The following is a 25,967-nucleotide window of genomic DNA, read 5'->3' as shown; positions in this document are numbered from 1 at the left end:
ATAGTCCTCATTTCCTACCACCCTGAAATATGCAAAAGGTGTTGTCACAAGTTATCTTAAGAAGTTTAAGGGACGCCTGGGTGGCTCAGTTGGTTAAGCATCCGACTTTGGCTCAGGTCATGATCTCACGGTTCATGGGTTCGGGCCCCACCTTAGACTCTGTGCTGACAGCTCAGAGCCTGGAGCCTGCTTTGGATTCTGTGTCTCCTTCTGTCTCTGCCCCTCCCCTGCTCATGCTCTGTCTCTCTGTCTCTGTCTCTGCCTCTATCAAAAATAAATAAACATTAAAAAAATTAAAAGAAAAGAAGTTTAATTTAAAATATTACATAACCCACGTCTAGATTGTAAGTGGGCAAAGAGACGTGGAAAGAGCAGGGCTCCCTCAGTCTACACACCCACTCACCTCACCACACCATGACCCTGTCGGCCTTTTCCTAAGAGGGCCTGGGATTCAGCCTCTCCATATTTCCCTCCATCTGTTAAATGCCAGAAGGATCTGGGATTTCCCTTCCAGCATTATTCCAGGTAAATCTATTACCTAAGGTATCTTCCCACCTATGCCTGTGGTAGAGAGAGATTGGCTTTCTGGCCAGCTCTTCACGTGAGGCACATACAGTGTACACATTAAAGAGTAGGGGGATGGGGTGCCTGGTGGCTCAATTGGTTGAGGATCCAACTCTTTTTTTTTTAATTAAAAAAAAATTTTTTTTTTAACATTTATTCATTTTTGAGAGACAGAGGGAGACAGAGTATGAGCAGGGAATGAACAGAGAGAGGGAGACACAGAATCCGAAGCAGGCTCTAGGCTCTGAGCTGTCAGCACAGAGCCCAGTGCAGGGCTGGACTCACGAACTGCGAGATCATGATCTGAGCCCAAGTCCGACGCTCAACCGACTGAGCCACCCAGGCACCCCAGAGCATCCAACTCTTGATTTCAGCCCAGGTCATGATCTCATGGTTTGTAGGTTTGAACCCCACATTGGGCTCTGTGCTGATAGTGTGGAACCTGCTTGGTATTCTTTCTCTCCATCTCTCTCTCTGCCCCTCCCCTGCTCTCAATAAATAAATAAATAAATAAATAAATAAATAAATAAATAAAATTTAAAGAGTAGGGGGTACCCCCTCGGATGTGGAGAAAGGCAAACAGTCCCCTTCTCTGACTTTATTTTGTCACCATTTCTGGTCCTTTGACTAAGAGCCCTCTAAACCCAAAATGGTCCTCCAGTCACTCTCTACCCCTCAGTTTTCTGAGGCTTTTCCACAGACAACCTTCCTGTACTCGTATTCAGTCTGGATGTTGAAACGTTGATGGAAAGTTTAAATGTGCCCAATATATTAGCACTTCTTGAGGAGAAATTACATAGGACATTAGGACATATCTTAAAGACTCTGGATAAAGCTGCTTGCTTCTTTTACCCTCTGTCTCCTTTATTAAACTTCCAAGAGCTCTTTGTTTTGACCTGGAAGTGGCAGGTAAGTGGGGATAAACTGATGTTTGGCTCTCTGACCTGACCTGGGGAGATGGGCAAGGCTACATTAACTGGGAGAAATCACGGTGCCCAAATGTCCTGAAGAGGATAAAACAGACCCTTAATTATTTCTCATCATCTAACCTCTCATCATCTCATCATCATCTAACCTTATGGCTGCAATGGGTTCCCCATGGAGTGGGGCCTTTCCTGCTCTCTGAGGAGGCATGGACATGATCCTGAGGGAGAGTGGGAGGTTGGCATTGTAAAATATGGGGGAATCAAGGGGTAAGTGAAATTTTATTTTGACTCAAAGGCTGATCTGTTTTTCCTACAGACACTGGGAATGGCAGTGAATGAATGTTTGCAGAAATGCCTTGAATTAAATAACACTTCCATTTCCTTTCCTGCCCTTGGGACTGGAAGCATTGGTATATGGATGAATATAGCAGCTAAGATTATGTTTAATGAAGTTTTAAAGTTTGCCAAATGCCATTTGAAAAAACAATTAACCGTAAAGTTTGTGATCTTTCCAGAAGAACTGGAGGTCTATAATGTAAGTTAATATCTTAGAAATGTCTTGTAGTTCGTTCATTCATTCATTCACTCAGTAACATCTGTTTAGTATCTCCTGTGAAGACATGAGCTAAGCACCTGTACAACACGGTGATATTCTAACTTGGTGAATTTAATTTTTGTAAATTGCCCACCTCTGACCTAGTAAAGAATGTCATTATAGAAGCCATCTTTTCACTGCTACCTAACTTCCCTCTTTTCCTTTGTTGGCATTTATTCTTCCCTCTGCTCCTTAAAGGTAAGCAAGTTTCTAGTTTTAGTATGAGGTCCTCTGCTCCTCTCTCTTCTCTCTCCCTACAAGAACACAAGTATTCTTACAACTTCTACCATAACTTCTGCAAAGTCCTGTCTTCTGAGTCACCTTCAGACCTGTACACCTAAGCCTCTCTCATTTCCATTTGGTTATCTGATTGTCATCTTAAATCCAACATATTTAAAACAAATTCTTTATCTTCTTCTCTCCAATCAACTTCTTTGGGCAAGTTAATTTGCTTTTCTGTGCCTCAATTTCCTTATCTTCAAAGTGGGATAATAGGGGCACCTGGCTGGCTTAGTTGGTAGAGCATGAGACTCTTGATCTTGGGGTCATGAGTTTGAGTCCGTAGAACTGGGCGTAGAGCTTACTGGAAAAAAAAAAAAGTAAAATAAAGTGGGAATAATAACTACCCTCATAGGGAGCTGTTGTGAGCATTAAATGAGCGTATACACATAAGACACTTAGAACGGTACTTGGCATACAGATAAGCCCTTCATGAAGGTCAGCTGTTGTTGTATCAGCTGTAAGGAGCTGTGACACATCGAATGCTGAACTGTATACTAAATTAAATGACTCTTTTGCTATCTTTTTTCCCCAATTAGATTATAAATTCTTTCACAGCACAGAAAGAATTTATATATATATATGGCAGCTTTTGCCATGTCCTTGGTACTGTCCCCAAATTCAATCTGTTGTTTCTTAAGTTCTATGTAGATGACCTCAGAGGGAAGTTGGTTGTGTTCTGATGCAAAAGGGAGGGATGTGTGTGTAGGAGAGTGTGTCCATGTGTCTGAGTGCAGAGATCTGTGTGTCCAGCTTCCTTTGTTTTCACTTCAGCTCAGCTTTTTGTTTTAGAGTGGCCAGATTAAGCTGAGTTTCTTCTTTTTTTTTAAAACTTTTTTTTAACGTTTATTTATTTTTGAGACAGAGAGAGACAGAGCATGAACGGGGGAGGGTCAGAGAGAGGGAGACACAGAATCCGAAACAGGCTCCAGGCTCTAAGCTGTCAGCACAGAGCCCGATGCGCGGGGCTCGAATTCATGGACCGCTAGATCATGACCTGAGCTGAAGTCGGCCGCTCAACCGACTGAGCCACCCAGGCGCCCCTAAGCTGAGTTTCTAACCTGTGAAAAGTTCCCTGATGTAGTCAGCATAATTAGTATATAGTGCTGTGCTGTTCTGCCTTTAAAGTACCGTCTCTGTGCTTTATTTTCGCTTAGCTGGCACTTTGAGAAGGGACTGTCATGATGTTAAGAATAAAAAAGGAAGTGAAATAAGATACAGAAACTTAAAATAGGTTTTCAAGATATGTTTTTGATTCTGCCAATAGCAACATCCAAGTGCTAGTGCAACTTCCCAGGCATGCGTCTGGGCTTTTGGTAGAAAGGGCCTTGCTCAGTTCTGGCAGGGAGAGTGGCTCCGAACACTAGTCCTCTGACTGCTCACTCTTCCACCTCCCAGCCTGTCTCCATGTGGGTGGTTGCCATTTTATCTCTCCCTACAAGAAAATGAACTTATTCTTATTCTAGCTTGCTCTTTCCTGGAACAAATGTAAATGTTCTTATTTCTTTTGCTGCCTGACTAGACACAGGGAGGTTTGTAGCATTTGCTGATATTCGTTGCCGACTTCAGGCTCTGAATGTGAGATCACTGAAGGTGGAGTTGGGAAGAGATGTTCAGTGAGCTCTTGTGAGCCGATGTTAGCCAGCTCTAGTATACCACTGTGTCTCATCCACAGCTGACCTGCAAGGTGGCGGAGAGTTACCCAGCCAAGTAGCCTGCCTTCCAGACAAAATGAATCATCCTGTCTTTTAAATGAAATTCCCCCTAAAAGCAGAGCACTATCATGGGCCCAGATAAATGCCCCAGCCATATCCCTGAATTGCTCATTAAGTATCATAGCCCTACAAGGGGAATTAACTGCAGCTAGAAAAGAAGGTTCATTCTCTTCAATACACAAACAAGAATGTGCATGGCGGTTCAAATGAAGTAGAGAGGTCAACCACAATTTGAGGGCTCTCCTAAGGATTAATAATAAAAATAGCTGCCATGTATTGCATTAGTCAGGTATTATGCTAAGGAGAAGCTGTCTCATTTTATCCTCTCCTCAATCCTGTGATGAAGCCACAATTGTCACCCCCATTTTACAAAAGGGAAAACATACAAAGAGGTTAATAGGCACACAGCTAGGCAAGTGGCAAACCAAGATTTCATCCTGGGTCTGTCTCACCTCAAAGCCTATATGTTCTTAACCACTAAACAAAAACACAGAGAGGGGCATCTGGGTGGCTCAGTCGGTTAAGCAACCAACTTCCGCTCAGGTCATGATCTCGCGGTTTGTGAGTTCGAGCCCCGCATCGGGCTCTGTGCTGACAGCTCAGAGCCTGGAGTCTACTTCAGATTCTGTGTCTCCCTCTCTCTCTGCCCCTCCCCTGCTTGCACTCTGTCTTTTTCTCTCAGGAAATGAATAAACATTTAAAAAGTTAAAAAAAAAAAAAACAAAATAATGTGAGAGATGATACATTTTTCAGTTTTGTGACTCAAATGAGGAATATCTTACACAGTAATTTATATTATACCCTGAACATTGATCATTCCTTCAGGTTTTCTTCAATATTATAACCATGTTGGAATATGACTTGTGTATACACATATGTATAAACCTCTGGCCTTCTGATAAGCACCTATTTTATTCCTAAGGAAGCCTTTCAATGAGGGGTATGTTTTCAGAAAGAGCAGAGAGCAACTTACACAGTTTCTTATAGGAGGCATTACTTTGGCAAGGTCCCTGCATTCCAGAGAATGGGTTTGTCAGACATTTAGAGTTGACCTGACTCAAGAAGATCAACCAATACCAAACTTCCAATAAAGTGAGACTTACATTCACACACTTAAGAAATTTCCAATTCATGAATGACAGTGAGTCAATGACTCCCAAGCTGACTGAAATACTCGTATCTACCGGTATTTCATGATGATAAGGTTTACTGGATGGAACAGAGTATCTATAAAAGTCGATGGATCATCGTTCCTTTGGCTATTTAACAAATATTTATAGCATATCTACTTTGCGCCAGACACAATGTCTCAGAGTAAGGAATACCTTCTCTAGGGACATGCTGCTGACATCCTTCACGTTAGGTGCTATGGACAGTTGCTGCGGCCCTGAATCTGCCAGATTCCTGCTGTCTGGGTCCACTTTTCCAAACCACTTGCAGACCATCTGCTTGTTATTCATACTTTCTATGTTATTGACATTGACTTAGTAACAATTTTCTTTCACATTTAGTTCAAAAGCCTTGCCTAGTTGTTTCTAACCCTGTAATACATCCTTCTTTTTTTTTTTTTTTTTAACTTGAGAGAGAGAGAGAGAGAGCAGGGGAGAGGGGCAAAGAGAGAAAGGGAGAGAAACTCAAGCAGGCTCCATGCTTAGTGCAGAGTTAGACATGGGGCTTGATCCCAAGATCCTGGGATCATGACCTGAGCTGATATCGAGAGTCAGACGCTCAACCAACTGAGCCACCCAGGTGCCCCACATCCTGGTATTGAAAATGACTTCTAGAGAGAGATGTTTTTTATTCATTTCACACAAGACAGATGTTATATTTATCAGCAGATAATGCTATCCTATTTGTTTTATTTCCAAGTTCTTGGACAGGGATGCAAAAGAAATACCCTGTCATGACCTCTCCAGGTACTAAATATGGTACGACTGAGGGCTTTTTGCTCTGGATATAGCAGCTGCAAACACAATTGATGAAGAAAATGTCCTACAGATTAAGAAACGTCATTGTTAAAGTTCAGGTGCAAAGCCAAATCTAGTCTTTACCTCATTATTTACCATCTTTCCAATGAAGTAATTACTGCCAATTGAATCAACTTTAGATAAGGAAGACACTGGGTAGTGGCTCCAAACCCTTGCAGAGATTAGTTTTTTAAAAAAGACACTCTGTTAAAGGATCTGCGTGGAAACACACACAAATTTTTGTCTATAGAATTATGTAATAATAATTACAACAAGAGCTAACATACATTGAATGCTTACTGTGTGCCAGGTAGAGTTTTAAGCACTTTACAAGAATTGATCATCTATTCAGTCTACAGACAACGTGTGTGCATATACCTTTTTTAAATGAATTTATGTTTTGTTAATTATAAGAACATTCACCTATGTTTCTCTTCTTGAGTGACACATCCACAGCTTTAGTTCAGTGTCTAACATGCAAGAAGCAGAGCATGAATGTTTGTGGAATGAATGATTATATTTTGCCTTGGAATACACATTCTTTTTTTTTTTTATATACCAGATTTTGGTTTTCTTTCCAGTTTTTCTATTCTTGTTTCCCCAAGATATTCTAATAGATTGTGGTACTGCATAATTTGGGGCTGGAATTGCTATTCTCTAGCACTTACCAAAAGGCTGCTTTAGATTTGTGGCAGTGGGAATGGGGGTTGACAGAGTGGATGAGGTCAGGTGTGGTATGTGCAGGTAGACGGAGGGATTTTGATGACAATGGCTGAAAGCCCCACTTATGACTCTCCTGTTTTTCTTCTTACAGGCTTTCAGTGCTGAAATGGCAAAGAGTAAGCCCAGGCTACGGGGTTTCAATAATTACAGTGGTGAGTACGAAATTCACAGCCTTAGAAGTAGAGTCTACCCACCAGAAATTCATTCTCTTTCTTTATCATCTGAACTAATGGAAGGGAGAAGAAGAAATAAGCCAAATATATTTCACTATGCTCCTGCTTGGACACCAACCTGCTTTATATCTGATCGTGATTCTATTTTTGCTCAGGCCAGTTTCATGATATGATTAGAGAGAAGCTAAGCCACAGTGGGTAATCCACAGTGTGGGTAGTCCATTCATAGATAGCTGTCTATACTTTTTCCCTAAGAAAAAGTTCTGCCCTTCATAAGATGATGAAGCCAATTACTCTTTCTGCTCTGAATGGGGTTACATCTAAATGGAGATACTCATTAGTCATTCTAGAAAACACATCTAGGTAATACCAAATAGTAATAAATGGATTAAGCTGATGCTACCCAAACTTGGGTAATCACTGGGATCATAACAGAAACTTTAAACAAACAAACAAACAAACAAAAATATGTATAGGCCCCAACTGTGTAGATTCTGATTCAGGAGCTCTGGGTCTGGGCCAAGCATGTATATTTTTCAATGGCCCCCTAGTGAATTTTGCTGCTGAACTAGGTTTGGGGATCACAGGACTAAACTAATCCTGGTTGGTGTTAGAGAAAGATTAACTTTGTCTCATAACTCCTGTTCTTTAGTGGAGTTTGAGTTGATGGAGTCAGAATTGCCTCCTGACAGCTAGGATGTATACTTCGGAAATAGTACACATCTACAGTATTCTAGAAATAGTATTAATCTACAGTATTCTATGAATCTTAACAACACTAGACATTCAACCAGCAATAGACACTCTCAGGCTATTTCCCAGTAGGGTCACAATGGTTTGCTTACACCCTTTAACAGAAGAGTTTGCTTATGGATATGCTGTGGTCCAGCAGTGCTGGAGAGCTGTGGTCTGTGGCTGTGCCTCTTAGGAACCTGCTTATTTATCTGTAAAACGATAATGACGGACTTTTGTGAGGATAATTGGAGGTCATGTATGAAAAATGTTCTGTAAATGCAAAGCATTAAATAAAGGCTATGGAATAATGAGCAAGAGGATGGACAAACAACCCAGGTGGCCCAGAGGAGGGAGAGATTCCTTCTGACCGGAAGGGATCAAGAATGACTTCTTGGACAGGTGGATCTAAGTTAGGCTTTGAGGATGGCAGATTTTCAATGGCAAGAGCTGGTGGGGTTGGGCACCCGAGGTGAAGAAAACCCACAGAAGCAAATAAATGCAGTGCATATATGGGGAACTTCACTGAATCTAGAAAGGTAGCTAGGAGTCGTAGATGAGGATAATATGGAAAAGGAACATACAAATGTCTCTATGTTGTTAGCCTGAATAGTAGGGCCAGAGGTTACCAGTTATTTCAGTAATTTTTGAGGGCAACTATAAAAGAATTATGGTAGTGCAGGACAATAATTGACATTTAAAATGGGTTAATGGTGATGATCTCAGGTTAACAAGGAAAAGTTAAACAAGAAAAGCAGGGAAATGTGTTTTCATTAGAAATATTTAAGTAATTAAATAAATAATTTAGCTAATAAATAACTAATGTGTTTTGGCACTAGAAGAGTATCCCTTAGTGATCTGAACCAGTAGTTACCCAGAAGAACAATTCTTTTTTTTCTGGTAGTGATGAATAAATGAAATATCACCATGTATTGCTTCTATTTTCTCCTAAAAAGTAATATAAACTCCCAGGCAGAACAAGGTTTAAAAACAAACAGACAAGCTCCTATGCCTCCAATTTAAGAACTCTTATCACTTCTGTAGTCTAAAACATTGGATTTTATTTTTATTCAAAGGAAGCCACCCTCCCTCTCTTACTTCTAGGTCTATCTTGGTACTATTTCATAGTTCCTGGTACCACCCAACTGTTATGTAAGGGTAAAAGAAGCTAATTACCGCTACTAACCTGGGATCACTCCTGGGGAGGCAGACTGCCCACACCTACTAGCTCCATGACCACCACTTACTAGTCCTATAGCCATGGGCAAGTTACTTAATAACTCTGAATAAGTTTCCTCATTTGTAAGAGGGGGCTGTTAATAGCAGCCTCCCCTATCCCGTAGGGTTGTTAGGAGTGAACAAAATAATTTGTGTGAAGCACTTAGAGCAATGCCTAGAACATGGTAAGTGCTCAATTTACTTTTACCTTTCAAAATACGTTTTTGAGATTCTTCTGAATAGCTGAAGTTCACTCCTTTTTATTGCTATAATAATATTCCATTGTTGAAGAGCAATTGAGTCATTTCTAGTTTTTTGCTGTTACGAATGAGAATGTGAACTTTCTTGTACATATCTCCTGATACACACATGCAAGAATTTCTTTTTTTTTTTTTTTCTTAACGTTTATTTATTTTTGGGACAGAGAGAGACAGAGCATGAACGGGGGAGGGGCAGAGAGAGAGGGAGACACAGAATCGGAAACAGGCTCCAGGCTCTGAGCCATCAGCCCAGAGCCTGACGCGGGGCTCGAACTCACGGACCGCGAGATCGTGACCTGGCTGAAGTCGGACGCTTAACCGACTGCGCCACCCAGGCGCCCCAAGAATTTCTTTACAAGACATAATTATAGGAGTGGTTGTTCCAGTTTTACGTCCGTCACAAATATATACAGGAGCCCCTGCTCTATTTCCTTCCACAAACTTGGTATTGTCAGGCTTACGAATTTTTGCCAACCTGGTGGGTAATTTTTCATATCCCTGATTACCAGTGAAGATGAGCATCTTTTCACACATGTAGGGGCCCTTTGTGTTTCCTTTTTTGTGAAATCTTTTGCCTGGCTGGCTACTAGGTTCTTTCTTTTTCTTGATAATTTGAGAGAATTCTTTATGCATTCTAGATACTGCCTCACCTATCAATTTCCTCTCAGTCCATTGCCCCCTGAGTTGTTTTGTTTTGTTTTTTTTTGTTTGGGTTCAGAGTCACTCTACCCCATCTAAGAGATTCTTCTTCTTTATATATATCTTTGCTTGTTATGGAGGGGGGTTTTAGAGAGGGGTACACATGGGTACCCCCTTTATTCCACATGGGTTGGAATAAAGTTCCATTATCTTTTCTGCTGGGATATACCATGTCAAGCAATAGGAAGTGCTAAGCTCCAGATTCTGTGGAGGTGTAACATGTCCTTTTCCATACAGGTGATATATAAAGAGGAATCCCAGGTAGTAGAATTATGAGTAGTTCTTCCTTTCATTATACTTGGGTAACTTTCTAATTTTTCAAAAATAAATGTACTATTTTTACAATCAGAAATACTCATATCGTTCAAAAAGAATTTTCACTCTTTAAGTTCTATGGCTTTCAGAGATGTTTGATTTCAAACTCGGTAGTAGCAAGAGGTTAAGAAAACTCCCAGTCAGCAGGAAATAAAGGCTTATCTCATTTTATTGAGCTTCACAGATACTGCTTTTTTTTTTTTTTTTTTTTTTTTTACAAATTGAAGATTTGTGGTAACCCTGCATCGGGCAAGTCAGTTGGTGCCATTTTTCCAACAGCATTTGCTCACTTTGTGTCTCTATATGACATTTTGGTGATTCCCACAGTATTTCAAACTTTTTCACTATTATTATGTTTGTTATGGTCATCTGTGATCAGTGATTATGACTCACTGGAAGCTCATGATGGTTAGCATTTTTTAGCAACAAAGTATTTTTAAATCCTTTTTTTTTTTTCAACATTTATTTATTTTTGGGACAGAGAGAGACAGACCATGAACGGGGGAGGGGCAGAGAGAGAGGGAGACACAGAATCGGAAACAGGCTCCAGGCTCTGAGCCATCAGCCCAGAGCCCGACGCGGGGCTCGAACTCACGGACCGCGAGATCGTGACCTGGCTGAAGTCGGACGCTTAACCGACTGCGCCACCCAGGCGCCCCAGCAACAAAGTATTTTTTAATTAAGGTATTTACATTGGTTTATAGACATAATGCACACTTAATACACTAAAGTATAGTGTAAACATAACTTTTATCTGCACTGGGAAACCAAAAAATTCATTCGACTCACTTTATTGCAGTATTCATTTTATTGCGGTGATATGGAATCCAAACTGCATGTATGTCTATAATAGTTGGTTAACACCCAGGGTGATATCAAGGTGAACTCACCTGTGAATTGACAAATGCAACAGAGCAGCAGCAAGACATGAGAGAGCCAACCCCTTACAGGCTCCACCGTTCTCAAGGAGACTGTAAACCACACATTTAGATTTCCTTTGTATCCAACACAGCTCTCAGAGGTAGGCACTTAATTAAGTTGCTGCTGCTGGCAGTGGTCACGATATCCTCGGGGCAAATATTGGCATTGGTGTTTTGTTCTGCTCCGGTTTAAGGCCCACCTGCCTTCTGTGGTTGTTCATGATAGTCTTTTCAGTCCCCCAGTTGACCAGAGAGGAGAAAAGAGAAAATGGGCTCAAAAGTAAATCTCCTGCCATCAGCCTGATGGGACGCAACATGGAAAAGATGAAGGAGGCCCAAGCGTGGATCCGAAGGATACTGACCCTCCAGGACCACCACATCATTGAGAATTATCATATACTCTACCTTGGAAAAAGGGAACATGACATTTTGACTCAGCTTCAGAATAATTTAAGGGTCTCTATCTCAGAGATTATCAGTCTGGAAAAGGTAATTTTAGAGATTAAAGGAGCCCAGGCTAGCCTCGTTGGGGTGGTTATGAACATTGAACATATGCTGTGTGAAGTTCAAGAGGAAATGGCAAGAAAAAAGGAGCTAGCCCTTTGGAGCTTGTCAGGTGAGTAACTTCCAATTGAGTTGAAAAGTTGGCTCTCCCAACTGTTCCTTCTTATGGGTGTGAGTTCACATGTATATATGTGGGTAAGATATAGCATGGGAGAGAGAACAAACCATGCTGGTTCTGTGTTAAGCCATAAACTTTTATAACTGTTTTTTGGCTCTCTTTCTACCAGCAAGGTTAATTGGAAAATCAACACACACACACACACACGCACACACACCACACACACACACACACACACACACACACACACACACACGTACGTGAGTGATTGGATTTACTTATGATGAAATGGATTGCCTAAGAAGCAGTTAAATGCCTAGCAGTTAAAAGCCTAGGATAACATAAGCCCAGGCTCTGGGGAAAAAAGTACATCCTTAATTCTACAAATGGAATGTTCAAATTTAGACAGACACATTACACTTGATTAATTAATTTCTTTGAGTTCTATTGCATTTATGTATTTGTTGCTAGCAGCATTAGGAACCCTAAAATTACTTTGAGCTCTCTCACCAAAGTAAATTATTCATTCTTATTGTGAAGTACACTCAAGTCTCTCCCATGCAGCGGGGCAAAATTCATCATGATGACTGGGAATTTGGGTTCAGAGATATCCTTTTAACATAGCCCTAGAGCTAAGAAATTATACCATTGAAAATGCCACCTTGAGAAACAGAGACTTATTTCATTTATTTATTTGATTAATGTATATTGTGTCTATGGTATGTGCCAAGCATTGTGCTGGGTGCTGGGGATACAGTGATAAGATGGACGTTGTTTCCACTCAAAATCCAAGTAAGGATACTGAGAAGCAAGCAGGTTAGTTATGAAAGAGGAGGGTTAAAGTGCTCTGGGAGCACCTCCGAGAGGCACTGTGATATTGCGATTTATAAGATATGTTTGGTCATTCAGATGACCAAAATATATGGTCATATACATTTGGTCTTCGTCAACATTTCTGGCTTACAACTCTCAAAGCCCTTGGATTTCCTAAGTGTTGAGAGTGATAAAGATGTCTTGTTATGTTAAAGAGGTGACTCTGGAAAGCCCCTAAGAATGGGGACTGGTCACTAGGACACCAAACCCTGTGGTTGGTGGATTGGAACTTTCAGTGTTCCCCCACCCAACCTCCAGGGAGGGGGCTGGAGGTTGAATCAGTTGCCATTGACCAATGATTTAATCAGCCACGGCTATGTATGGACCTCAGTAAAAACCCAGAAGGACAGGTTCAGAGAACTGCCAGGTCAGCGAGCACGTGGAGAGTTTTAGTGCATATAAGTTGCATGTAGGGAGAGTGGCTTGCTAGGAGAGAGCATGGAAGCTCTGCACCCTGTCCCCATTCCTTCCTTGCCTTATGCATCTTTTCTGTCTGGCTATTCCTGAATAATATCCCTGTATAATAAACCAGTAATCTAGTACGTAAAATGTTCCTCTGAGTTCTGTGAGCTGCTCTAGCAAATTGATTGAACCTGAGGAGGAGATGTTTTGACCAGCTGGTCAAAAGTACAGGTAACAACCTGGACTTGCAAATAGTGCCTGAAATCCGCAGAGAAGGTCATTGGAATCTCCAGTTTGTAGCTAGTCAGCCAGAAGCACAGGTGACAACCTGGCTTTTGACTGGTGTCTGAAGTATGTGTGTGTTGAAGAGCAGTCTTGTAGGACTGAACCCCTAACCTGTGGAATCTGATGCTATCTTTGGATAGACAATAGCAGAATTGCTTGGTTGTACATATGGGAAACCCTCCTACACACAGAGACTTTGAAATTGGTCTCAGGATACCAATTTAGGCACTTAACCCAGACTTAGAGGTCAAGGGAAGGCTTCTCAGAGAAGGTGTCATAAATGGAGAATGAAGAATAAGTAGAGAGGTTCCTGGGTGTCTTAGTCAATTGAGTGTGCTGCTCTTGATTTCGGCTCAGGCCAAGATCTCATGGTCGTGAGTTCAAGCCCTGCTTTGGGCTCTGCACTAGACGTGGAGTGTGCTTGAGATTTTTCTCTCTTCTCCCTCTGCCCCTTCTCTGCTTGCTGTCTCTTTCTCTCTTTCTCTCTCTAAAAAAAAAAATAATAAAAAAAAATAAGTAGAAATTAGTAAGGTAAAGAAACTTTTCAAGCAATCAGACCATAGCAGGGTCTAGATTATGAAAGACTTTATAAATCACATGGAAGAGTTCAGAATTTTTCTTGAACAAATGGGGAGCCTTGAAGGATTTTAAGCAAAGATAAGGTCAGACTTGTATTGTAGAAAGATCACTGTGATGTTGATGGGTTTGGTACAAAAATTCATATGTGAAATTTTAAAGGGCACCTTATTTTCACTTGTGTTTGTAAAAATAATTCAGGCAGATGTGGTCAAAGTGAGTGGGAGTATACAATAAGTGTTTTATCCACATTCCCCAGAAAAACCAGTGTCAAAGAACATGCACAAAAATAATACACAAGGATAAGACCAAAGATTTTAATTTCTACTTAGTTTGAATTGTAATGACTGTGGATATTTAAATCGACTCTGATACTTTCCAAGAGAACAAGAGGCAAAAAAAACACTGGCCTATAAAACTTGTGGCATTACTTTAAACTAACTGCATTCATAAGGTTGATCCACTCTCCCAGCAGTTGGCAATTTAGTCATGTGAGTCCCATGTTCTGGTGCAAGGTGGCATTTTTGATAGGTGATGACTAAGCATAGTATTCCACAGCAGTGTTTCAGAGTTTCCTACAGACTCACCCTCTCTTAATCAGATTAAGACCTTCATTAACAAAATGGATACATTTTCAATGAGTTATTACTACAAGAAACATCAACTATCCGTCAGAACAATAAAATTTAAATAATAGAAGTTAGGGATTTCCTCTTTTATGCTGCTTTTTAAATCCTTCCTGGTGAGTGCTTCTTCGGTGCCCAACCCAGGGCCAGGCATATAATAGGAGCTCAGTAAATGAGTTGCTGAACTCAAGTGAACTGAATTCTATTACTATACTTTATTAATGTCAGCTATTGCTCTTGAGATTTAATTTACAGTCTCTTCCTTAGAAATTTCCTGGGTTTGGAGTTTCTCTGCTATGAAATGTTGTCCTTCCTGCTTTCCAGATTTACAACTTGGCCCCTCTGGTGACTTTCTTAGGATTTATTATCTGCTTTTTTGTGGTTAAATTGAGACCACTCAATTAAATAATGTGCTGGGAATTCTGTCATTTTTGTATACTTGGGTTTACGTCAAACTGAAGATAAACTGAAAGGAAAGAAGTCTTTTTGGTAGTGGTGGTGGGGTCCATTTGTCCACCTGTGTATTTTGTCCAATAAGGAGTTGCTGGGCAATAACAGGTTGTCCCTTGAATTTAAAAAGGAAGGAAGGAAGGAAAGTTAAGGGAGAAGGAACAAAGGAAGAAAAAAAGGAAAAAAGGAAGGAAGGGAGGAAAGACAGGACACCATAGACTCTGAATCTCCAAATTTTGCTCTTTGTGGTTGGGTGGCATATGAGTGATACATGTACCAAATATTCTGCCTTGCCACTTACAGAAAGCACTGATGAAAGCCAGGTTTATACTCCTGGGTATGTACCTATTAGGTATGTGATATCGGGCAAGTCACTTACTTCTCTGGGTTTCAATTTCCTTCGTTGTAAAAGTGTGTTAATTATAATTATTTCAGTGGTGATGTTAAAATGCTCAAATGAGGTTGAGATATGAAATCTTTTTGAGAATCTTGAAGTTTTATGTAAATGTCATACTGTTTTTAGTCATTCCTTAATGTTTTGTTATGCCTGTATCTTTTTGTTGATGAGCATCCTGGCTAGAAATATAAACGTTACCTATTGGCAACACAATTCTATATCATCATTACAACATTGATGGGGGAAGTATATACTAATGCTCTTTTTTCTCTCACCCCCTCAGCCTCATAATCCAAATCATGTGAGGACAAATTTATTAGCCCCCTCTCTTATCCTATGACTTCTCATTATATGATACTCTCCTTGCATGCCTAAACATGTAAGGCATACAGTGTAAATTGGCTAATCTATTCCTTTAAACATCTATAATTTGTTTCATTGCATTTCTTTACAAACCTTTTTCATCTCACAGAGTATTGAGACCAAGTTTTGTGTTACTCGTTTTTAGGACAATGGACTGATTGGCAACCAAAAAACCAGGATGAAATGAAAAGGAATGCATTTCTGAAATGCCTAAAGCTTTCAACTGAGGAAATTCAGAATCAGAAGAAACAGTTTGAAAGCTGTGGTTTGAAGGTTATAAAGGTATACTTAATTAAGGGAAGGGTTTGACCTGTCGTGGGTCTATAACCAAAAGAAGAATTCACCTGCTGATGACTCTAAGCCAGCTGCTCATTGACCTGGAACCCTGGGATTAAGACTGAAAGTGGGGCAGGGATGGGCACCAGGAGGTAGAAATGATGTCAGGATATACAGAAGCACCGATGAAGATTTGGGGGAAAGTTATCTGCCTATCTTGAAGCGAAGTGAAAGAAATGGAATAGCATATACCACACTGTATTATAATTGTTTACCTCTCATTAAACTGTGGGCTCTTAAGAAGGCCAAGAATGTGTATACACTGTTGACCAATTCGTTACCACTTCTTGGCACATAGTGAGTGCTCAGTGAATTTTTATTAAATGGATTTATCAAAGAAGGGACAGGGAGTTTTGAAGAGACAAAAGTCAAAGTAGGAGAGGGTTGGGACTCGGAGAGACTCTTTAAAAACTTTATATAAAAAGTAAATTGCTTGCAAAGTAATATGCACGTAAGAACCATTATCTTTGAAGTGGAGTATCAGGCACTTGAAATACGGGTTCTCACCCTTTTTTTTCAGTGTTTTCAGTTTTTCATATCCTTGGGTCATAGGTGGAGGAAATTGACAATGTGTTTCTCATGGCTGTCTTCCAAAGAAAGAAGAAAATGGTGGAAGAAAGAACACATAGGGATCCTGTGAGCCACAGGTTGTTTCAGCAAGTTCCTTACCAGTTCTGTGAAGCAGTATGCAGAGTTGGCTTTCAAAGAATGTACTCGATGCCCTGTGGTAGGTATTAGCCCCTCATCACTGGGGGGCTCTATATGTGGGAACTGGTAAGCAGACATCAGCAGATGACTCACCACTAATAGTATTTGTTGCTGTGGTGAGGGGATCGCTTGTAATTGGGATTTTGTGGTAAAGTCATTTGGAAAGGGTCATATTTTTTATTTTTCCTTCATATTTTTTATTGCTGATGGGTTTAATGTTGACGAAAGTGAACGGTGAGACTACAGTTCACTGTTTTTCTCTTTTCTGTGGTCATGTGTTTTATCTGCAGAGAGCACCCTGAAGCTCTTCTCTCTCTCTCTCTCTCTTTTTTTTTTTTTTTTTGGCTTATTTCCATAAAATTATTATCAACATTACCAAACCTCATCCCTTAATCAAAAGAGCACTTTCCTGAACTTCATAAAGTTGCTCTTTTCTCTTCCATCCTCTTCATTTCCTGTAGGCTGCTAGTGAATGAATTAGATATCTGGCAGGGGAAGTAAATAACATCTTAAGATCCTTTTCAGCTATGGGGCTTCTATGTGTAGCTTCCATGTCTCTTTTCAGTTGTACGAAAATATTGCATACTTAACTGCTGTTTTATCCCCTTCAGATGTCTCCAAAGGAGCCTAAGAAGTTTAGTGATGATCGTGATGGATACCTAACGATGAGGCTTGATTTTGCCTGATCTATTGACTATGTTCTTGATCTTTATCTTTCAAAATATATAGCATGACCCTTGCTGTGAAGCTAACTCCAACTCTTGATTTCTAGAAAGCAAAGGGTCTAGAAATCATCTTCTCTTTGCCCCAGAGAGAACATAAGCAATACCTGGAGTAAAAATTGAACATGGAAAATTCCTGGGGGTAAAAACTCACAAGTGAATCCCCACCAAGAAGTCTTTGATTATAACTAGAAAAGTGATATTGGCAAAGTCTTAAAAATTCACAACATCCATTTGCTCCTAAACCCATTGTAACTGGCCTTCTCTGCACTCCCCCTCCCTACCCTTACCTAAACTATTCTAAGACCATCACTGTCCTATTTTTCAAATCCAGTAGTGCCTTCTTTTCAATCCTGTGGCAGACACTGCTAATTGCCTGCCTGACGTCTGTACATGTCTTTTTCCCTAAAAGACACATACACCACCTCCCAAGGAAGACAGCCTCCAAATCTCATCTTGTCTCATCATCAGCTTCAAATCCAGAAAGTCCTCTCTTAAAGCTTAAAAGCAAAGTAATTGCCCTAACCCACTTGTTATATAATGAGAGGAGAAGGAGCAGGAAAATTGCAATAAAAACTCCAATTTCTAGGGGTGTCTGGGTGACCCAGTCAGTTAAGCATTAACTCTTGATTTCAGCTCAGGTCATGATCTCACATCGTGAGTTCGATCCCCGCATCAGGCTCTGCACTGACAGTGTGGAGCCTGCTTGAGATTCTCTCTCTCCTCTCTCTTTGCCTCTCTCTCTCTCTCTAACAAAATAAATAAGCTTAAAAATAAAACCCCTCCCATTTCTAACCGGTAGAAGGAAAGTCACTGGTCCATACCAGTAATCATGCTGCTGGATAGGCATAGAGAGGATTCTCTATTCTGGGAGTGGTAAGACCCTTGTTTTCCACTCTGGGAAGAATCTTCCTTATGTGTTGCCACCCTTGGTCATTTCTAGGCCCTCTGCCTATCAGGGGTCTGTGGATTGCCTCAGGGACTAGAATGCTCTCAGGCTACTGTAGCCAGGCTTGCAGTTTCTTCAGCAATACAGTTCCTTTAAAACCTCAGCAGGCAGGAAACCTGTTTGCTTCTGCTCAAGTTTGTGTCTTTATAACCCAGCTAAAGGTCTTGTCTCCATCTAGTCTTTAAGCCTTAAGATTCTGGTCTTTTACCTACTGGCCTCTGTGCTCTGTCCATGTCCCTCGCTCTTAGCTTAACACCCACTGCCTGAGGCAGTTCAGATGATTAGAGTCATTATGCCCATAATGTGACTGTACCAACATGTCTGTGGGGAGCATGCTTCACCAAAGGTGCTTGAGAAACACAGGAGATATTTTATTACCCCGAAGTTGTTTTGCAACTCTTTTTTAAACCTAGTTGTTTTTTTTTGTAATTTTTTTTTTTTCAGCGTTTATTTATTTTTGGGACAGAGAGAGACAGAGCATGAACGGGGGAGGGGCAGAGAGAGAGGGAGACACAGAATCGGAAACAGGCTCCAGGCTCTGAGCCATCAGCCCAGAGCCTGACGCGGGGCTCGAACTCCCGGACCGCGGACCGCGAGATCGTGACCTGGCTGAAGTCGGACGCTTAACCGACTGCGCCACCCAGGCGCCCCTAGTTTTTTTTTTTTTTTTTTTTTTGAATGTATATTCTGAGACAGAGAGAGAGAGCGAGCATGGGCAGAGGAAGGGGCAAAGAGAGAGGGAGAAAGAGAATCCCAAGCAGGCTCTGCATTGTTAGCACAGAGTCTGATGTGGGGCTTGATCTCACGAACCGTGAGGTCATGACCTGAGCCGAAATCAAGAGTGAGATGCTTAACTGACTAAGCCATCCAGGTGCCCCTAACCTAGTTTTCATTTGGACTACAAAGTCTTTTTTACCCTGCAAGGTTCCAAATTATGGGACTCTTGGTCAATTCAGATGGCCACCTATAGGCACAGGGGCTTCTATTAATGAAGTTGTATGTATATATTTTCTATATTGCCTTGTATTCAGCCAGTTCATCTCTTGCTTGTAGGGCTTGGCTGAATGTAGCAAGAAGGAGAATACATGCTTGCAATTTTTTTTATTGGGTTCATTCATTCATTCCACAAGTGTTTCTTGAACACATTCTATAAGTCAGACCCTGTGCTAGGTGAGAAGAATACCACAGTAAACAGAACACACAGAGTTCCTACCCTTAAAATTTATAATCTAGTGAGTCCATCTGTTGCCCATTCTTTAAATGTTCGTGTTTTCTGGAGTTCAAAAGGAATCCTTCTCTTTTGTAACCCTACAGTGTCACCCTGGGTGATTGCACCCATTCCTATGGCTTCAAACTCCTACCTCTATGGATGACTTATGAATTTGTAACTCTGACCCCCTACCTCTCCGCTGACCCACAGGTCCATATTTCTGGCTGTCTTTTGAACATTTCTGCCTAGATGTTCCAGAGCCACCTCAGACTGAACTCCTTTCTTGGCCATACTTTACCCTGAGAAATATGCTTCCCCCCTCCCCCCCAGTACTCCCTAACCTGACTAATACCATCACCATCTATCTGCTGGGTCTCCTAAGCTGGAAACTCTACCATCTTCCACTCCTTCCTTCCTCTCATTCTTTTTTTTTTTAATTTTTTTTTTTTAACGTTTATTTATTTTTGAGACAGAGAGAGACAAAGCATGAATGGGGAGGGTCAGAGAGAGGGAGACACAGAATCGGAAACAGGCTCCAGGCTCTGAGCCATCAGCACAGAGCCCGACGCGGGGCTCGAACTCACGGACCGCGAGATCATGACCTGAGCCGAAGTCAGCCGCTCAACCGACTAAGCCACCCAGCGCCCCCTTCCTCTCATTCTTATGTCCAGGCAGTCACACAGCCCTGCTGGTTCTCTCTCGGTGACCTTTGCAGCCCAGTCTCACCTTTCTATTCCTACTGCCTTTGTTGTTCTTCCCCTGGGCCTGGACAATCACCAGGTCCTTTCCTTGCCTCAAAACCAACCCTATCCAACCTATCCTTTACTCTGCTACCAGAATTATCATCCTAAAAAAATACACGTGTTGCAGGGAGTATGGCCGGAGTTGCAAAAGATAAGCCTGCAAACAAAGTGCAGTTAAGTGAAGGTCCTCATACTCGAGTCGGAATGAGGCTGGTCATTAGAAAAAGGATTGGAAGTGACTGGATAGGCAGTCTTTCATTTAACATGAGTGGTAATTTTTCAGGTAAAGGAGGGGGGTATACTTTATTGTAAGGAGGGGCAGTGGCCTCCAAGTTACCATTTGCGAGTGGCGGTAGAGGCCATTCTGGTGAAGTATCTTCCTCAGGCGCTATAGCCTTGATTTCTTCAGAAGAAGATTCATCCTTAAAACTATCAGATGTAAAATCCGACTCATCTCCTTCTTCTTGATGAGTTTTTAATTTAGGTGAACTTATATTTTGTTCTGAGTCAGACTGTAAAGGCTATATAAAGCCATCTCAATTAAAGAGCATAAAGACCAAACTTTTGAAGAAATGATATCTCCATTTTGATGAGCGTGCCTAAGTGTTTTCATAATCAATCTCCATTAAGGTTTAAAAGATTTTTTCCAGAAGGGTTAAACCAACAGCAATGTTTTTTAAACAAGTACCAGAGCTCATCAAAATACATGCTTGTTTAATATCTATTTTTCTAGTCGCCTACAAGGTAAAACCCCAAACCCCTTAGCAAAGCACGTAAGGCCCTAGCCCCACATTATTCACCCACCTTTTCACTATGTTCCTCAACACTTCAGCCATGAACTGCTTAAGAGTTTCCTAAATGTGCTGGAGATTTCCTGCCTTTATGCCTTTGCATGTGGAATGTCTTCCTCTCTCATCCTTTTTTAGCCTGCAAAGTCCCATTCTTTCTTCCAGACATAGCTCAAATGGCATGTCCTGGTTGGTACCTTCCCTAACTCCTGCAGGCCCAGGAACTTGCTTCCTCTTCTGTCCTCCTGCACTTCTGGTATTCCTTTGTTACCACATCTGCAACTCCAATAAGTATCAAAATTTACAGTTCCACAAAACCTGGGTGTGGGTCTTGTCTTCTTTATTGCTATAAAATGGAACTTTACCTACATCTCATGCTCCTATGTCTGCAGATGAGGAAAACTCTTGATGGTTCAAGATGAACTCAGTCATTTTCAGAGTTTTCTTAGTCCCTTTGGGGTTTAAACTCAGTTCCTGCAAGGTGTTCCCCTTCTTCTCTTCTGAGAGTGCTTTAGATTATGGGACAGGCATTTGTGAGGAAGGTGGTTTGGTGCATGGTCTACATCTATCTGTTCTCTGCCTCCCAGTGTCCTCTGCTAGATAAGCCATCCTGGGCATCAGTCATTAGTACCCTCCAGTGCTTAAATTCATGGTGCCCTTTGCTCTTAGTGTCTCCACAGGGCACTCTTTTTCATGCTGAGGGAATTCCTTTCCAAGCCAGTGTCTGTGCCTGTCCTATAGCACAGGAAATTTTTGAGTGTGCACATCCTCCAAGCTGAAGTGCAAGGTCTTATATAGCAGTCCTCAACTGTTCTGGACATCTTCCCCAGCCATTGCTACTTTTCACTTAGATGCCAGACTGGAGGAGGGGGCTGTACCCAGTAGAGTCAGGCAATGGTTCCTTCTACTTTAGAAGTCCCCCTCCCTGTTTTTCCGAGATTCTTGTTGTTCTGCCCCATCTCGACTCCCAGGGCTCTTTTGAGGGAATGGAGCAGTGAAGTGAGCCCCTTCTCAGAATCCCCAAGAGTTCTAGTCATGTCCTCTCTGGTTCTTCTCTTCCTACCAGGTGAAATGAAGAATTTTTACTTATTTTGAAGTGAGAAAATTATTCTGAGAATATCTTTCATCCTTCTCTCCTCTGTTACATATGGCATAAACACCATGCTATTAATTCTTTAGGTTTTTATTAATTTTTATTTATTTTTAAAGTTTATTTATTTATTTTGAGAGAGACAGAGAGAACATGAGTGAGGGAGGGGCAGAGAGAGAGGGAAAAAGAGAAAATCCAAGCGGGCTCCACACTGCTAGCACAGAGCTTGATGCAGGGCTCAAACTCCTGAAACCATGAAATCATGACCTGAGCCAAAACAGAGTCAGATCCTTAACTGACTGAGCCACCCAGGCGCCCTGAATTCTTTAGGTTTTTAGATTTTTGGTTAAAAAAACCCTTTCTCTCTCATAAAACCTAACTTTCAAGACCACAGTCTCTGCTTTGATTAAAATTAATTACATAGGATATAATTATATACATACACACACACACACATACACACACACAAACGACCTTATTCTTTTTTTTTTCTTTTTCAACGTTTTATTTATTTTGGGGACAGAGAGAGACAGAGCATGAACAGGGGAGGGGCAGAGAGAGAGGGAGACACAGAATCGGAAACAGGCTCCAGGCTCTGAGCCATCAGCCCAGAGCCCGACGCGGGGCTCGAACTCACGGACCGCGAGATCGTGACCTGGCTGAAGTCAGACGCTTAACCGACTGCGCCACCCAGGCGCCCCACAACTGACCTTATTCTAAGCTCTGTCCTTTTTTCCCTGAGTAATAAGTAGGAAGAACTCAATGGGTGGAGGAATCAAGAGCAAGAAGAAACTCCCAGGAAATAAATCTTTGATTTTTATCTCAAAATATTTGCTCTCCACATAAAATTGTGTTTACATGTGGGGAGTTCCCTTTGTGAATTGTTGAGACCAGGGATCATGTCTTAGTCATTTTTTTAAGCCCTAGAGCTGCATTGTCCAAATGGTTGCCACTAGCCACATGTGGCTATGGTGCACCTAAAATGTGCTTAATCTGAATTGAGACATGCTCTAAGTGTAAATTAATTACACTTGATTTTATTTATTTATTTATTTTTAATTTTTTAATGGTTGTTTTTTTTTTTTTTTTGAGTTGGGGGTGTGTTGGGGTAGAGAGAGAGACGGAGGCACAGAAAGAATATGAAGCAAGCTCCAGGCTCCAGGCTCTGAACTGTCAGCACAGAGCCTGACTTGGGGCTCGAACTCATGAACCATGAGATCAAGACCTGAGCCAAAGTCAGACGCTTAACCAACTGAGCCACCTAGGCACCCCAATATATACTGATTTTAAAGACCACTACCAAAGAAAAGAATATAAAATATCTCCTTAATAATTTTTATATTGATTACATGTTGAAATGATACCATACTGAATATAACAGATTAAATAAAAATAATTACATTAGTTTTACCTGTTTCTTTTTACCTTTTTATGTGGCTACTAGAAAATGTAATAGGACTAGAGAGAGTATACATGTTAGTACCCAAATAGACAATATGATTCAACAGATCATAATCTTTTTTTTTCTTTTATCAGACCCAAAATATGGAGTTGGTATATACTTCACCAAGAATCTGAAAAACCTAGCATACCAAGTCAAGAATACATCTGCCACAGATGAACTGATCTATGTGTTTGAAGCTGAAGTACTCACAGGCTCCTTCTGTCAGGGTCATCATTTAAATATTTTCCCCCCACCGTTGAGTCCTGGAGACATAGATAGCCATGACAGCGTGGTTGACAATGTCTCCAACCCTGAAACCTTTGTTATTTTTAGTGGCACACAGGCTATGCCTCGATATTTGTGGACTTGCACCCAGGATCATGTACAACCACAGAATGACTCAGCAGGACCAATGATGCTATCTTCACAGCAGCCTTGGGAAAGATTCTCAAGTGGTAGCTCTGTTGATTAACCTCTGTTGATTAACCTCCACATCATTTTGACAACTGGCATGTCCTTCCTTTGGAGGAACTATCCAAATAATGACCATCAGTAAGTCAGAGTGGCTTGAATATGTCAAATGTGTTGTCCATGTGGACTGATTGTGTTATTCAAGGAACCCACCACATCCTCACATCTTAGTTCTTTCATCTTTGTCTTCATCTCTTGGGATTGAGGTGGATAGATCCCAACTAAAACACTCTCAGGACCATTCCCTCTCCTTCAAGTTGTCCTTTCACCTCTTTTACTATAGGTAACAGCAAAAATGTTTTACATGTAATGAAGGGATTTTTCTAGCATACAATCCAAGCCTTTTTAGTTTCTAAAATGGATAGTGTAATAGCAGGATGCTTTTGCATTTTCCAGATAATCTTATATAGTGTTTTAGATATCAAAATAAATCACCTTTGTCTGAGTAACTGGCTTTGAAAAGTTATTTGTAAAATGACATTATTCGAAGTGGAAGGACATCAAAAGGCTGATATTCTACTGATATCATATTTGGATTCAGCCATATCAAGCAATGCCATTCAACCATCATGAGGCCAAATGATTAATTCACCAAATATTTCTTGATCATCAGATGTGTTTCATTTTTCTGGATACTGGGGACATGATGCCAGACAAGGCAAATATCTTCAGGCAGCTGGCAGCCTGAATAATCAGAAATGCAGCTATATGATAATAATAATATCATAGTATAATAAAAGAGTATAATAAAAGAGGATTTACAGATTCTTTGGAAAAATTTAAGAGGGAGAGGCATAAATTAATCAGGGGTTGGGAGGAAGGCCTTCTAAAGAAAGTGAAACTCAAGATGAAACCTGAAGTATTTGTAAGAGGTAGGTGAAAGAGGGATGTAGCAAATCAGGAGCAGAGATGGAAGAATACTTTATGCAGAGAGAAAAGCTCTTATCAAGGCTGAATCCACTGTGACTTTGCCCAAATTTGACTTCAGAGTTCTGTTATGTAAAGGCCAGCTAATCTCACCATTTATCTCTTGCCTATTCTGAAATCTGTATTTCCTTATGCTTCCAAAATTTCCTCACCCTCATATCCTTACACAGAACACTTCTTCCTCCTCTTACTGTAACCAGCATTCTTCCTCTTTTTTTACATCCCCTTCACCTATTTCACCAACCCCACCCACCTCCCCTCTGGTAACAATGTTTGTTCTCTATAGTTAAGAGTATATTTCTTGGTTTCTTTTTTTTTTCTTTGTTTTGTTTCTTAAATTCCACATATCCGCGAAATCATATGGTATTTGTCTTTCTCTCCCTGGCTTATTTCACTTAGCGTTATATCCTCTAGCTCCATTCATGTTGTTGCAAATGGCAAGATTTTATTATTTTGGGGGGGGATGAATAATATTCCATTGGGTATATCTATACCGTATCTTCTTTATTGAGTCATCTATCAATGGGCTGCTTTCATAATTTGGCTACTGTAAATAATGCTGCAATAAACATAGGGGTGCATATATCTTTTCAAATTAGTGTTTTTGTATTCTTTGGGAATAGTGGAATTACTGGATCATATGGTAATTCTATTTTTAATTTTTTGACGAATCTCCATACTGTCTTCCACAGTGGCTGCACCAGTTTGCATTACCACCAACAGGGCATGAGGGTAACTTTTTCCCCACATACTTGCCAACATTTGTTGTTTCATGTGTGTGTGTGTGTGTGTGTGTGTGTGTGTGTGTGTGTGTGTGTTTTAATTTTTAAAGAAGTTTTTAAATTCCAGTTAATTGTTTCTTGTGTTTTTTTATTTTAGCTACTCTAACAGATGTGAGG

General features: G+C 40.8%; 1 protein-coding gene across 7 annotated transcripts in view; it reads left to right on the top strand.

The window, feature by feature from the left end:
- PARP9 (poly(ADP-ribose) polymerase family member 9) overlaps positions 1 to 25,663 on the top strand; it is a 38,644-nt gene extending 12,981 nt beyond the window's left edge. For all 7 annotated transcript variants that reach the window (XM_045502259.1, XM_045502258.1, XM_045502257.1 and 4 more), the window contains 6 exons: positions 1,807 to 2,025; positions 6,861 to 6,921; positions 11,322 to 11,702; positions 15,826 to 15,962; positions 16,569 to 16,743; positions 23,763 to 25,663. In XM_045502259.1, the coding sequence (XP_045358215.1) occupies positions 1,807 to 2,025; positions 6,861 to 6,921; positions 11,322 to 11,702; positions 15,826 to 15,962; positions 16,569 to 16,743; positions 23,763 to 24,142 (1,353 nt within the window). In that variant the 3' untranslated portion in view covers positions 24,143 to 25,663. The remainder of the gene's footprint in view (positions 1 to 1,806; positions 2,026 to 6,860; positions 6,922 to 11,321; positions 11,703 to 15,825; positions 15,963 to 16,568; positions 16,744 to 23,762) is intronic.
- The last annotated feature ends 304 nt before the right edge of the window (positions 25,664 to 25,967 follow it).

The sequence above is a fragment of the Leopardus geoffroyi genome, chromosome C2, assembly GCF_018350155.1.
Source record: "Leopardus geoffroyi isolate Oge1 chromosome C2, O.geoffroyi_Oge1_pat1.0, whole genome shotgun sequence".
In the NCBI taxonomy this organism is placed as follows: Eukaryota; Metazoa; Chordata; class Mammalia; order Carnivora; family Felidae; genus Leopardus; species Leopardus geoffroyi.
This window is presented reverse-complemented; position numbering and strand designations above follow the sequence as displayed.